The sequence below is a fragment of the Pipistrellus kuhlii genome, unplaced genomic scaffold, assembly GCF_014108245.1.
Source record: "Pipistrellus kuhlii isolate mPipKuh1 unplaced genomic scaffold, mPipKuh1.p scaffold_m20_p_3, whole genome shotgun sequence".
Taxonomy (NCBI): Eukaryota; Metazoa; Chordata; class Mammalia; order Chiroptera; family Vespertilionidae; genus Pipistrellus; species Pipistrellus kuhlii.
Window position 1 is genome coordinate 162,131,929 of NW_023425529.1, and position 15,177 is coordinate 162,147,105.

Sequence of the window (15,177 nt, forward strand, 5' to 3'; positions counted from 1 at the left end):
AAAATTTGCCAGTGATGTGTGGCTGAAACCTGAGTGTTATTTTGTAATTCTTGAGATGTGTTAACTGTACCCTCCCAAATGCATGCATACGCACACACACACTTGCACACACTCGTACACGGTGGGTAAGTTCAAACTGGTCTCTGTAGTGGTTGGGAGGGGAGCCCTGTTGTGGGAGGGAGTGGCGGAACTTTTGGTTAGCCCCTCAGACGGCTGCCTTCCGGGGAACGTGGGACAGAGGCATCGGCCTGTTCTCGCCTCCTGTCCTGAGTTGTAACCCAAAGGACATTTACAGCACGGTAGTGACATCCTGCCCTGTAAGCCTTGCTCCTGGGCATGAGGTGATGACCGTTTTTCAGTTAAGTGCTGTCCAGGGAGCAGAAGGGCTGCTACACAGTGAGGCGGCATGGCAGTCACCTGGGATGCGGGTTCTGGGCTGACCCAGCTGATGCAGCCAGAGCGCAGCCCTTGGGCCGTGGCACACCTCAGCTTGGATCCACGGAGGGGCCCCTGCAGAGCCATTTCTCCCTGCTTTTCCTGGCTGGCTGGTGAGCAGCATGTCTGCGTGGGTCAGGTGTGGCTGCGGGGATCGCCCAGGAAGGATGCTCCTCCTCGGTGCTCGAGAGCTGAGAAGAAGGCTTTTGTGGCTGATCCAGGGCCAGGCAGTGAAGGTACGGCATACAGGGTCGCCACGGTCTAGTCATGTTAATATTTGTAGCATGGTGGGCAAAGTAATAACTCTTAAAACATTAGATTCCAAAACTTAAAGATGTTTGGTTAAAATTATTCCCAAGAAAACACTAAACCATATGCTTTCATAATTTATCTTAAAAACCTATACAGTATATAATAATAGAATATGATTACTAATTACAAAAATATGCTTATATAGTATTTTTAGAGTTCTTTTTCTTTTAATGGTTATAGCAATCAGACCATGTATTTTCTTTTTAAAAAATATATATTTTTATTGATTTCAGAGAGGCCAGGAGAAGGAGAGAGAAAGAGAGAAACATCAATGATGAGAGAGAATCATTGATCAGCTGCCTCCTGCACACCCCACAATGGGGATCAAGCCTGCCTCGAAGCTCTGCCATTGTCCTGAACCCCCCAGAGTACTCCTCGTTTCCCTACAGTAACCATGGTTCTGGGGTGGTGTGTGTTGTGCCGTGTAAGTGGGTGGCAGATGTGGCTGGACCAGGTCTAGCACTAGAAGGTGACTGCCTGGTCCTGCCTATTGATGTGTTGACTTCCGTAAGTTTGATGTACAAAGTTAAGCTTTAAAACAGTGATGTGATAAGCACTGCCTGAGCTGCTGGTGTTGGCAGTGATTGCAGTCTCTTTTCTTTCTTCAAATCACTAAAAATTAGATCATCACTTGCATATTAAAACAAAACTAATGTTACCTTTTTCAATGAATCAGTTTAGTATTTCAGAAACTTATTCGTTATTAATCTTTATGTGTGAATCTGAAAAGTAATATATTTAATTGTCTGTATTTTAAATCTCAGTGTAAAATAGAATAACTATTTTTGTCTTTTGAAATATTTTTACGTATCTAAATCAATAGTCAAAATGTTTGCTTTTGTTAAAAATTCCATACAGTTGTTTGAATGGAAAATAATGTAATCTATACTAATAAAAGCATATGCTAATTAGACTGGATAGACTGGGCGTCTTCCAGACAAAGCTGCAGTGGTTGCAAGGGCTGAGGAGGGGCAGCAGCTGCAGTGGCTGGCAGTGGCAGCAGCAGTGGGGTGAGGGGGCGGTGCCTTCCCTTGATCGGCCCGGTTGCCTCCTGCAGAGGAGCAGGCCTAAGTCAGCAATAGGACACCCCTTGAGGTCTCCCAGACTGTGAAAGGGGGCAGGCTGGACTGAGGGACCACCTCCAGTATACAAATTTTTGTGCATTGGATCTCTAGTCTATATATAAAAAAGTCTAAGTGACTGTTCCACGGTTTCAACTGTTTGGTAGCTATGACATGCACTAACCACCAGGGGCAGATGCTCCAACCGGTAGGCCCCATTGGGACTGGGTGAGACAGGCTGGACACGCCCTGAAGCCCTCCTGTGATTCCTCCCCGGCTCCAATTGTGCATCAGTGCTAGGGACCCCACCGATGCAGGAATCCGTGCACTGGGCCTCTAGTACTTAATAATAATACAGGAGCAAACTCTGTGTTTCGTGTACTCACAACTGTAGACCTACTTTTGCCCCACCCTGCAGAGGAAAATAAAAAATTCAAAGCAGATAGGTAAATATGTTTCTGTTGGTTAGATATTCATGTTAGCCACCTGGTCAGTTTCAGTTATTAAAAAGAAATTAATGTGTTTCTAGTAGCAGCAAAATTCATTGGTTATTAAATTTTGAAGAGGTCTGTTCTCAGTGAAGCTTTAGGCCAGGCTACATCGAAGACGATGGATGCCTCACTAGTTATTTGGAGGTCGTCATGATGCTGACCTGGGTGGAAATGAAGGAAAATGTCATGTTGATCCCTGTGTGAGGCCTGGTTGCAAAACCACCACTTCAAACCCCGAGAGGATAGGTGGCTCCCGACTGCTCTGTGTTAGGGAAACCAGAAGGGTCTCGAGGCATGACCAGAACAGGAGCTTCTCCTCTTCTCTGTGGTAAAGGCCCGGAAGTCAGCTTAGCTCTCACCGAGCGTGTTCTGTTCTGTGATTGTCGTAGAATTAGAGCCTTTTTAAGAGCTGTTATCTCTACAGCCTGTAGTCCCACCAGAACATTCTGTGGATGGGCTAACGGATTTGGGGCAAGTTGGTGATAAAGCCTGTGGGCACTGGAGTCCCGGCCCCAGAGAGGGGCTCATTGTAGGGCGAGCAAGCCATTGTGTCCATACAGCCTCCTTAAATTGATAATTAAGCCTGGTAAAGGTGTATGTTATTGTCCATAGATCTAAAATGGTAAAAGTGGGGAAGGACTTTCTAATTAGAAGCATCATGGACCTGAAACTCACCATTAGCCTCAATTCAGCAAAGAACTCACCTCTCACTTCCTTGCGTTGCAGGTGTTGTGTCCTTAGTAGCTGTTCACCCCTCCACAGTAAACACGCTTGGGAAGCAGCTCTTGCCAAAAACGTTCGGACAGTCATCCAATGTCAACATTACACAGCAAGTGGTAAGGGGCCCCAGGTAGGGTGGGCTTGTGGGTTCGGGACAGTGATCCTTAGGTTCCCGCTTGGAGTTTGGAGTGTGAGGTTTGCTTTCGCAGCTTCCTGTTGAATGCTCGCAGTGCTGGCACGGTCGCCTCCCTCAGAGATCGCAGGAGCCTGTGGTTAGAGCGTAGGTGGTCTCCCCTGCTTCTGTGCTCTGCTCCTGGCTGGCCTTCCCCTCTGTGCGCGTGCGCGGACGGTGGGACTCAGCCCAGGCCAGGCAGCTTCTCCTGTCACTACGTGCTCCCTGCGGGTCCTGCGTCTGCCCTGCAGGTTTCTTAGGTGTGCCACGGAGAGCTCAGGCAGAGCGGCATGGAGCTGTATGGGGGCTGGCTGCACCTTGGCTCTGGCGCTCCTTGGGGCGGATGTTACCTGCCAGGGAAACGAGGGTGGTGTCCGTGTTCAGGTCATGTGGGGTTAGGTCAATTCAGGCTATCAGGGTGCTACTGTGTGACAGGTGTGTCCTCGCCCCTGCCAGTTCTACGGGAGGGGCCAGAGGTGGATCTGCTCTCCCAGAACTGTGTGGGCCCCCCACCCCATGTTGCCCACTCTGCTCCTCTCCAAGCAAACGGTTCCCCCCTCTTCCCGCCGTGACTCTGGTTAGGCTGAAGTCATTCCTACTCCTGGGCCATGCGCCCCCATGAGAAGAGAAGGGTGTTACCACCCACCCGAGCTTGTTCACATCCCAGGCCCCCATTTCCCTATGGGGGATGACTGTCACTTAGTCCCTCAATAAAATTTGGCCACGTTTGCTTAGCAAAATGGCTCTGATTCTTTTTTTTTTCCAAAACAAATAGTATGTAGACCACATTTGGCACATCATAGTTTTTCAGTAAATATCTTTTTGATATAAGCTAATATTCCAATTTATGTTTTAATTAAAATTTTAAAATACTGTGTATTATAGCAGAATTTAGCTGGGAGTACCTCATTAATTATAGGAACAGTTCTATTTTTAAAATATATATATATTTTTATTGGTTTTAGAGAGGGAGAGGGAGAGAGATAGAAACATCAATTATGAGAGAAAATCATTGATCTGCTGCCTCCTACATGCTGCCTACTAGGGATTGAGCCCGCAACCCAGAAATGTGTACTTGACTAGAATCGAACCTGGGACCCTTCAGTCCACAGGCCAACGCTCTGTTCACTGAGAGCCAGACCAGCCAGGGCAACAGTCTGATTTTTATTAAGTGTAAATAGTTGGGAAGAAACATACGGAGAGATTTTCTGTTGGTGCACCGTAAACTTTGTCAGTCCAAAAGTTAACTCACTGATTTGAATCAAGCTATTTTGGGTGGAGCTAGTAGTAGTCATTTATCCTTTGCAAAATCCCAGGACTGTGAAAGCCTACGCATTGCAAATGTCTCTCAAAACTTTATATGTACCAAGGAATTAAAAACAAAGAGGACTGGCTGATTCTGACATGAGAGGTGAGACTTCGTTGAACTTCATGGGAGTGAAAATGTACCCTGAGGCTTGTTAGGTCTTTCCACAACCCCTAACCGGTGGTCTGGGTGTTCAGCTCACAGCCCAGGTGGAGGTGTTCCCCATAGGGCAAAATCTACATGTAAAACAGTGAAAATAAAAAAGCAAAGAGAGGAAACCTGCAGGTGCTGCTGCCCTGCACTCCTCCATGAGGAAGTGGGCGATGCCAGTGTGTGTGAGGGGCCCTCCTTGCTTGCCTCTCACAGTGAGCAGCTATCGAGCCCTTGCTGTGTGCCTGGCCTTCTGGCTTTCTGTTCTCATTGCAGACTAATTGGTCTGAGGAAGAGATGCAGGGTAGGGAGAGGACAGTAGGGAGGGCATTGGTCTCTGGGCTCAGCCCGAGTGTCCGGTGGGGCACTGACCCTGAAGTTAGGTAGCCCTCTTCTGAGCAGAGCTGCAGCACGTGAGGCCCGCCCACATGGAGTGTGCTGGCACCCTAAATCTACTCTCCCGAGAATGTAATCAGCTGGGTCCAGGAAAATGTGCTGGGTAAGTGCTGTGAGTGACAGGTCTCCATGTTTCCCAAACTGGGCCACGAGCCTTAGCAGGTGTGCATTCTCACCGGGACCCAGTGCCCATAAATGGTAAATGCACGTACCTATTTAACAGAAACAAAAGTGTCACAAGGCATTCCTCCTCTCGGGGGAGATTTGTTATCTTCTCTATCCTGTTTAATTTTTCAGAAAATTCACTGATTTATTTGACTCTGTGGCTTTTGAGTGAGGGTGATCTACAGTTTGAAAAAACACTGTGATGAAGCGCTCATCATTGGAAATGTGAATTAAAAGAGTGACACTCACCTGAGCTGTTTTTCTCTCCATGTTTTGTGGATCATTAACATTGACAGGTGACCTGGGCTTATGGATAATTTACAAAGTGCCGGGTCAGCTGTCCCGGGGCCACTGCAGGTAACACACTTATCCCGCTAAGAAGGGGACTAGAAGGAGCGTCCAGCTTAAAATAGCCAGGCGGCAGCCACAGCAAGTCCCTAAGGCCACAGCGCACCCTCTGCCCTGGGGTGAGGCTGTGCTAGCATTCGGTGCCTGAGGTTAACAAGTTTAATGACACCAGGTCGCTGAGGCACTTTGCTTTGGAGTAGTAACTCAGAAAGTGTTTCTCAATGATTTCCGGGCTCGTTTATCAGTTTAGAGAGAGTCAGACAACAGTATCTTTGAAGAAATTGAAATTAGATTTCACTTATTGAGCTATAATTGGCTTACAACAGTATATTAGTTTCAGGGGTACAACATAACGAATTGATATTTATATAAACTATGAAATGATCACCATAATAAGTATATATTGGTCGTCATTTGTAAATTTTTTTCTTGTAATGAGAGCTTTCAAGATCTGTTAGCATCGTTCAGATATGCAATGCAGCATTATTAACTGTGCTGTGCATTACCCCGTGACTTTTATTTTATAGCTGGAAGTTTGTACCTTGTGACCCCTTCCACTCATTTTGCCCATCCCTCTTCCCCCAGCCTCCACCTCTGAGCTTGAGTGTGCTTTTTTGTTTGTTTGTTTGTTTATTCTTTTAGATTCCACATATTATAAATGAGTTTGTACAGTATTTGCCAGAAAAGTTGGAATTTTACTTGGCTATACAATGTCTGTATGTTCCCCATGTTAATATTTGAATATTAATTGAAAGGACCAACGTTCTAAGTGCTTGTTAAAAGATAAAGCAAGGTTTCCCTTCTTTTGGTGAAGAGATGGGTATTGGGTGCTCAGACAGCCGATGAGGGGCATGTCGGCCTGGGCACCCCAAGACAAGGGCTTGTCTCAGGCTATTCTGTGGGCATTGAGACCCCTTGCCTTTGTTCCCAATGCTGATCATTTCCCTTTCCCCTGCCCAGTGCTCTTTGGGGTGCCTGGGATCCCCCCAGAAAACTACCATTGGGATGAACAAGCTAACGGGGCACCAGAGTCGCCCTGTGTTCCTTTTCTTCTGAGAGCTGTTTTCTGGGTTTTGGCCTCCTTTTAGTGCCTCTGAAGAATAGATTTTTATCCTCATCTATATCATTAAAAGGGAAGTAAAAGAGGACAAAAGGAATAATAGAAATGTGCTGAGTCCTCCCAGAATCCTGTACCTGGGGTATGTGATTTACACCCCGCGGTTAAATGCACCTGCCCGGAGGTGCACGCTGTCTGCTGGCTTGTTTGTGCTGCCTGACGTTTCCTGCTGCTGTTGTGTAACTGGAGAAGATGCCTGAGGTTGACGAAGGGGAATAAAGACACGTTCAGAATAGTGTGGCCATATCGTCGTCGTTCAAAGGGTCGTCTGTTGGGTTACTCACATTGTCATTGTTCTTTCTGATATCTGTGGTCATTGCCATTCTGCAGCGGCTGTAGGTAATGAGAAATGATAAAATGGCAGCGTCATATGTGGGAGATTTCTGATTGTGTTCTGAATTGTCTCTTTTGACTGTAGGTAATTGGTACGCCTCAGAGACCTGCAGCGCCAAACACTATCGTGGTAGGAAGCCCACACACCCCTAACACTCACTTTGTCTCACAGAACCAGCCTTCAGACCCCTCACCTTGGTCTGCCGGGTGAGCACATTGCCTAGAATTGTAAACCCTTAGCTCTCTGTGGCCGTAGGGGCTGACCGTCATGCCAGAGGATTTTAAATGTCCAATGTGTGCCCAAAAGGGATGTGTAGTCAAGGCACGCGTTTCCTCGTAAAGAAGGTCAGGCTGCGGGAGAGCCGCTCCCCTGTAGTTTTGGGGTGATGGTTATACTGTAAAGAGCAGAAGAGCTGCCCCCCCTGTAGTTTCGGGGTGATGGTTATGTTGTGGAGGGCGGGAGAGCTGCCCCCAGTAGTTTTGGGGTGACGGTTATACTGTGATGGGCGGGAGAGCTGCCCCCAGTAGTTTCGGGGTGATGGTTATAATGTGGAGGGTGGGAGAGCTGCCCCAGTAGTTTCGGGGTGATGGTTATAATGTGGAGGGCGGGAGAGATGCCCCCAGTAGTTTCGGGGTGACGGTTATACTGTGATGGGCGGGAGAGCTGCCCCCAGTAGTTTTGGGATGACGGTTATACTGTGATGGGCGGGAGAGCTGCTCCCCTGTAGTTTTGGGGTGATGGCTTTGCTGCACTATAAGGTGTGGTCAGCTTTGGGGGGAAGAAGAGGAGGGAGCTGACCTTTCAGCACAGTGGTAACCCTGACACTTGCCGTTGTCTACACTGGAAAGTAGCTTTCAGGGAATGATGCGTAAAGTGGTGGGCTCACAGCAGCTTCACCCGCTGCCGCCACATGGAACTGCCTTTTCATGGCGCTCGTCCATCGGACAGCCCCACCACACCGTCACTTTGATCCTTTCTTCCACTAAAGCAGACCAATTTGAGAACAGTTTTATTAGAAGGTCAACTTTGCAACTTTCTTTAAAAACTAACAGAGACAAAGCTATAAAATCATATCCGTTTTGGTTCTCAAGCAAAAATCATCAGTCCCCAAATTCATCCAGTTAGAAACTCAGAACCACCATTTTCCTTGATGTGGTGACTTAGAGTTCAGACATTTGGGTTCACTCCTAATCTGAAGCACACTTCAGCATTCCCCTTGTCTGTTAGCTTAAATTTTCCCTAAAAAGTCCTAAATTTGCAGTAAAATTTTCATAATCCCTGATGTTGATCGACATTGTTTTAAGAAGCAATGTTTAGTGTATTGATACCCATCAGATATATACTGGGTCCCATCCTTATGGGTGTCTGCCCCGTTTTCCCTGAGACGTGAGGTCTGGCCTCTGAAGAAGGGAAACATTGGACACCCATTGGTGGTGCCAAGGGTACTCTCTGGAGACGGGGCCAGGTTCCCCTTGGTCTGTGGCATGAACTGCAGCACCTGCAGGACTCGGGCCCTTGTGTAGGTTGTTAACCCTTTTAGGTAAACGTGTCTTAATTCAAGGCTGCCTCTAAGAATGCTAAGGGCATCACTTCTCCTTTGTATTTTTGAAGGAAACGCAACAGGAAAGGAGAGAAGAACGGTAAGGGCCTGAGGCACTTCTCCATGAAGGTCTGTGAGAAAGTGCAGAGGAAGGGAACCACGTCCTACAACGAGGTGGCCGACGAGCTGGTCGCAGAGTTCAGTGCCGCCGATAATCACATCTTACCAAACGAATCCGTAAGTACGTGTGGTGTGGGTATGGGGAGGCCAGGAGTTACTGGAAGGCCCACTGTGTTGTTATTGGAGACAACTTCAGACGTACAGAGAGGTCCGAGAACAGTACAGAGGAGTTTTTTCTGGCCCATTTGCAGATATGATGCCCCGTTATCCCTCAGTGATTTTGTGTGTGGTTCTGGCTCTGCCTGCCGGGCGACCTCCCCCAGCAGAAATGCCCTCTGGCCTGGCCCGGCTGGCTCAGTGAGGAGGGGTTAGGAGTGGTGCCGGCTGCTGCAGTGGGTTTGTATGACACACAGCAGATTGACAGTGCACTTCCTTGAGTTCAGGGTCTAACGTTTAACGTTGATCTGTGAGCTGTCCTGGATCGGGTGGAAAACTGCTTCACCTTCCCCAGGCTTATGATCAGAAGAACATAAGACGGCGAGTCTACGATGCCTTAAATGTGCTGATGGCCATGAACATCATCTCCAAGGAGAAGAAGGAAATCAAATGGATTGGTCTGCCCACCAACTCAGCTCAGGAATGTCAGAATTTAGAGGTACACAGCTAACCTTTTGTGTTCATGTGTCTGGGGAGAATCATGCCTCCAAAGCAGGTGTTTTTGTTTGCAGCCCTGGTGCTGCTAAGGGTCTTATGCTCTCTGCCTGGCCTGGACCAGGCGGACAGGTTTTTCCTAGTTTCCCAGGGTCTCTGACGTTGGTGGGCTGTCCCGTCTGTGTTGGGCTCTGCAAACCCTCACTGAGGGTGGGGCGGTGGTCAGACAAGTGAGGGCAGTGGACTCTAGTGTAGGTCAGTTATGAATCCTAACTTTTGGGATTTTTAATAATTAAAAAAATTATATATTGAGTTGAGAGAGAGATAAAAACACCAATTTGTTGTTGCAATTACTTACATACTCATGGGTTGATTTTTGTATGTGCCCTGACTGGGGATCAAACCTGAAACCTTGGTGTATAGGGATAACGCTTTAACCAACTGAGCTATCCTGTCAGGGCCCAGATTTTAAAAATATACTGTAGCTATATGCAGAAAGTGAGAGAAGACAGGAGAAAAACATGCAGATTTTGGATTGAAGAAAAAGTTGCCTCTCTCTTGTCTCATGTGCCATGGTCTAGATTGGTCTGCTTTCCATCATTAGGTTCAGGGCGAACATTTTCTTGAAGAGCCTGCGTGGGTGACATTGTGTTGACACGGGCTTTAAACTCTGCTGTATTAAACCAATTGCGATGACTTCTCGTATTGGTGGTTTGTTTTTGAAGGTAGAGAGACAAAGAAGACTTGAAAGAATAAAACAGAAACAGTCTCAACTTCAAGAACTTATTCTACAGGTAATGAAAGGCTTATCTTTGGAGGCAAGGTAATTGTAATGTCTTTAGTAACTTGCAATTCATTCTATTCCTACATGGTGAATAAAATCTCTACTTTGAGGTTTTGGATGTGAGTTTCATAAATACTCACTGGGCTCATCCAGTGAGTGTGTCGTTGATATGAACGCTCATGAACATGGGCCTGTGAGTGGCCACAGATTGTGTGAGCGTTAGTGTGTGCAAGTGTGCATTCTTGTGAGTATGCAAGCATGTAAGATCACATGTATGAGCATGCATGCATGTGTGAGTGTGGCCTTGAGTGAGTGCATCACTTGTCACAGAGTGTCCAAATGGCAGGAGTGATAGCCCCTCAGGAAGGGAGCATGTACAGATTCCCTGGGGTGTGTGTAACGTGTGCTCTGAGTACCAGACCCCAGACCAGGGGTGTGAGATACAGAGTGAGCCTGAGGTGGGTCTTGGCAGTTTACTGGTCAGAGGTCAGCAAAGATGGTCAGAGAACAGGTGTCAATGTGTCCATTTCCTGCAGGCGGACAGTGAGCTGTGTTGGCATCTCCTGGGCCTACAGAGATATCCCTGAGCATCAGCCTCGCCCCTGTAGGGTCCTAAGGATGCATGTTCTGAGATAGAAGCAAATACTCAAACACATGTGTAGGGGACTGGCTGGTCCTTAGACTGAGGCAGTGGGTCTAAGTGGGAGAAAGGCAGCAGTGCTGGGGTTGCTGCCTGTGGCATGAGGGCCAGAAGCCAGCAGAAGTGGTAATTGGTCAGTAAAGGAAAGGATGGCTTAGCAGCAATTTATTGAGATATTTGTGGACCACAAGGGCAGCAAAGCCATGGACCCTGTGGTCAGGTTGGAGGCCGCTGTGGAGCCTAAGGAGCATGTATCCAGAAACCAGAGGGTCAGGGGTGTTAGAAGCTGTGGTGGTGAGACCCTTGGGGATGGGGGTCGGGTCTGAGGGCAGGCCTAGCAGCTGAGATTGGAGATCTCAGAACATGGGAAAAGTCCAGGAGGGGTCTCTGTGGGGCTTGGTACATCTGCCCCAGCGTCCAGCGAGCCTAACGTCCACTGCAAAGGGTATGTGTCTCGCCAGGCCAGGCACGCTCAGCACAGGAATGCCTTACTGTACTCTGGGTTACTCCATTGCCCTTAAAAGAAGTGTCTAGAACCCTCTATATAGGGGACCACCTGAGGGGGTTCTTTGACAGGAGAAGTGGTCACAGCCAAGGATGTGGGGCAGAGAGGACTCGGGGAGTGGAGGAGCAAATAAATGGTCACAGATTTTGCTGGGACAGGAGGTTGCTCCAGGCAGTGGCCTCTCTGGACTTCCAAGTTCTTCCATTCAGTTGCTCCCTCTAGAATGAATTGTTTTCTTTTTTCTGCATCCATAGCACATCATAGCTATTTAAAAAAAAATCCAATTCGCTGCCTCTCTCCCACTAAGCCTGGAGCCCCTGGTCCCATTGCTGGGCAACTCTGCAGAACGCTGGCTGGTGGGGGAGGGAATCCTCCTGGCTTTACATTAACAGCAAGAAAATTATCGAAGGTAAACGTCATTTCAGGGCCTGAGGCCCTGGCTTTCTGGCTTTAGGCCTCAAATGAGGACCCATGTCCCCAGAGGGGACACCCTTTACCAGCAGGTCCATCGAGCCTTTCTGCTTTCTCAGGAGGTTACAGATCCACAACTGAATGTCTGCCTTCTAAGGCTGTGACGCGTGGATGGGACAGGCATGGGCACTCGCAGAGCCCTTTCCAGTCAGGGGTAGGAGGACCATAACCTCCAGAATGGATGTGTTTCTCCTCATCTTTCTCTGCGAGGGTATTTCTGTCTAAATGGTGTTTGTGTGGGTCTCAGCAGTCCAGTTCTCGGGGGATTTGGTTTTTTAGGATGCATTTCTTTGCTGGGCAGCTCACTGAGGCCTTCAGCCCCTCAGTTGTTTTCTGTAATCTCCAGAGATGAGCCCAGACCCTCTTGCTGTCTTGTGGTGCCCAGGCAGGGTTTTTGAGGATGCCTAGGGAGAAGCTGTTAGGTTTGGTGGTGACTGATATGAATCATGTGTTTATTGCTTTTTTTTTTTTTTTTTTTTTTTTTTTTTAGCAAATTGCCTTCAAGAATCTGGTGCAGAGAAACCGCCAGGCAGAGCAGCAGGCTAACCGGCCACCTCCGCCCAACTCTGTCATCCACTTGCCTTTCATCATTGTGAACACCAGCAAGAAAACCGTCATCGACTGCAGCATTTCTAATGACAAGTAGGTAGTAGGTTGTCTGTTGGCCCCATGTCTCAGCTGGGGTCAGAAGTAAAGAATGCCACGGTCAGTGGTGTTAACAGCTGGTCAATTTATTTATATAAGTATATTATTATTAAATATAATATTTTTAGCATTTTAATTTAGAAATTTGCTTCTCTTTTCCCTGATTAGGTATCTCTCTCTTATTTTTAAATACATATTTTTTATTGATTTCAGAGAGGAAGGGAGAGGGGGAGAGAGACGGAAACCTCAATGATCAGAGAGAATCATTGATTGGCTGCCTCCTGCATGGTTCTGCTGGGGATCAAGCCTGCAACCTGGTCATGTGTCCTGACCGAAAATACAACTGTGTCCTTGTGGTTCCTAGGTCGACGCTCAGACACTGAGCCACCATGACTGGGCAGGCATTTCTCTTTTAGAAGGAAAGCAAATCGCAGCTGATAGGATTGTTTTTAGGACAGCTGTTCAGACACAGCACAACCAGTAGAGGGTGCTCACTGCTGGTCTTGTGGGGCAGGCAGGCAGGCAGAGCTGTGGATGTGCTTGCAGAGTGTGGATGGTGGTTAGCTATGCTGCCTGAGTCTCTCTGGTCATTGTTTCTTAGTTGACAGATTTTGTAAAAGATGCCAGATGAAAGGGCACCTGAGGAATGGTCATAGTCCCTGAACCAAGAATGGTTCAACTCCGTCTTGAAGTTGGCACTTTTCTAACAGGGACTTTCTTTTCCAGATTCGAGTATCTATTCAATTTTGACAACACGTTTGAAATCCATGACGACATAGAAGTGCTGAAGCGCATGGGGATGGCCTATGGGCTGGAGTCCGGAAGCTGCTCTGCTGAAGACCTGAAAATGGCAAGAAGCTTGGTGCCGAAAGCACTGGAACCCTACGTGACAGGTCAGTCGGTCCTGGTGTCTGTGGTGGCCGAGTGGCCTGAGTGAGGACAGTGGCTCATCCTCATTCTACTGAGGATGGCTCAGGTGTGCAGCACCAGGAGCAAGGACAAGTGGGGGCGTGAGAGGGTCTTGGGGACTGCAGGAATGGGCGTGATCGGCAAGACAGCCATCTGGCGGGCCCCTCCCCGCTGGGAATTCCCAAGTGGCATTTTGTGGATTTTGCCATGCAGCTTATATCATTAAAGGTGATGAGCCATGACTTCACCTTCCAGGTAGGTCACCAAAAAGGAAGAGATGGAAATTCTTTGAGTTGTCTAATAGGGGTGGACATGTCTCTGGAGGTATTGATTGGTCACTGCAGCAAAGTAAGCAGATGTCAGTCTTCCCTCTCAGTTCCTGCTTTCTGCTGTATGACGACATGAAGTTTCAGTGGAATAGCTTTGTCGTCATTGGTGACTACACGGAAAGTAAGGACTTCCGAGCCTCCTTACAGAGGACTGGCCCCGTGGTCACGCCCTGGGAGAGCGGGGCTGCTTCCCGCAGGTGGCACGGCGCAGGAAAGGCTGGGCAGGTCAGAGGTGTCCAGGCCCTCTTGCTTCAGCATCAGTACCTGTTTCTTGTGGTCTCTGCTTCATGACGTTTGCTCTGTCTTCCCTCTCGTTTCAGAAATGGCTCAGGGACCCCTCGGCAGTGTATTCCTCGCGTCAGCAGTATCAACCTCTAACGGCACAAGGCTCTCTGCCAGGTGACTGGCCGCACTTCTGGGCAGGTTCGGTGGGCGGGGGGCGGGGCGGGGGCACCTTGTCACCTGACAACGGGAAGCTCCCCGGCTTTCATATAAACAACCTCAATTCCTCAGCTGTTCAGCATTGGGCTCGCTGTGAAGACAGTGGGACCTGAGCCCTGGAAGCAGTGTCAGTGCCTCTCTCCCACCCAAGGGCATGTCACACATCCATAGCTTCTCCGACGAGTGGAAGGAAGCTTTCTCACTGGTTTCTTCATCCTAAAAAGTCACACACAGCGTAGTGGGGGGCAGACACCCCCTGAGCCCCACTGCTGCAGCCTAAGTGACAGTATTTCTCTGTCATTTCTTCCCTGTTTTAACACACTTGAAGTCTCAGTGTACGTTTATAATTTTCTTCTCGGCTTTTTTTCTCTTTACCCTTCTACTGTTGTATTTTTTCTGTTAATGAAGCTTTGTGATTTAAATCCGTGTGTATTTATCCTTTTGACTGGCAGATCCACAGAGAATTGTCATCCTAAGCATTTCTCTTAGTATTTTAAAGATAAAGATGGGTTTATTAACTCTTATGTTGTATATAATGATGTTGTATATATAAGATGATACATTATACATCTTACTTTATATTAATCCTAAGTACTAATGTTTAATTTCTTTTTTTTAAAATATATTTTTTATTGATATTTTACAGAGAAGAAGGGAGAGAGATAGAGAGCTAGAAACGTCGATGAGAGAAAAACATCGACCAGCTGCCTCTTGCACACCCCGTACTGGGGATGTGCTCGCAACCAAGGTACATGCCCTTGCCGGAATCGAACCCGGGACCTTTCAGTCCGCAGACCGACGACACTCTACCACTGAGCCAAACCGGCTTCGGCATAAATGTTTAATTTCTTAAAATATATGATAAATTAGCAGCTTGGAGGTTCAACAGAAATGGGGTTGAGCCAGTATTCCGCAGCGTGCCATGCCTTTGATGCAGTGCTCCACAGCCTTTGAACAGGGCCCTCTGGGTTTCTGGGTGGCACAGACGAGGCCACAGGTGGCCCTGAGGGAGGCGGGCATAAGCGGCAAGGGTGCGAGGCTCCGGGTCAGCTCTGGGGAAGGTTCCAGGCGCTGCAGGCCAGCCAGCCGGGAGGTGGGGACTGGCGATGGGCTAGTCATGGATCTGCTGAAGGCT

At 48.0% G+C, this 15,177-nt stretch overlaps 1 protein-coding gene across 5 annotated transcripts in view; it reads left to right on the top strand.

Moving 5' to 3' along the window:
* Positions 1–15,177, top strand: part of TFDP1 (transcription factor Dp-1) — a 45,937-nt gene that overhangs the window by 27,715 nt on the left and 3,045 nt on the right. For 4 of the 5 annotated variants that reach the window (XM_036456442.2, XM_036456441.2, XM_036456443.2 and 1 more), the window contains exons 4-11: positions 3,026–3,135; positions 7,092–7,213; positions 8,619–8,784; positions 9,179–9,322; positions 10,044–10,112; positions 12,209–12,360; positions 13,090–13,256; positions 13,922–14,000. In XM_036456442.2, coding sequence (XP_036312335.1) covers positions 3,026–3,135; positions 7,092–7,213; positions 8,619–8,784; positions 9,179–9,322; positions 10,044–10,112; positions 12,209–12,360; positions 13,090–13,256; positions 13,922–14,000 — 1,009 coding nt within the window. Of the gene's footprint in view, positions 1–3,025; positions 3,150–7,091; positions 7,214–8,618; positions 8,785–9,178; positions 9,323–10,043; positions 10,113–12,208; positions 12,361–13,089; positions 13,257–13,921; positions 14,001–15,177 lie in introns of all 5 variants that reach the window. The other variant, XM_045588816.1, reaches the window with a different exon arrangement.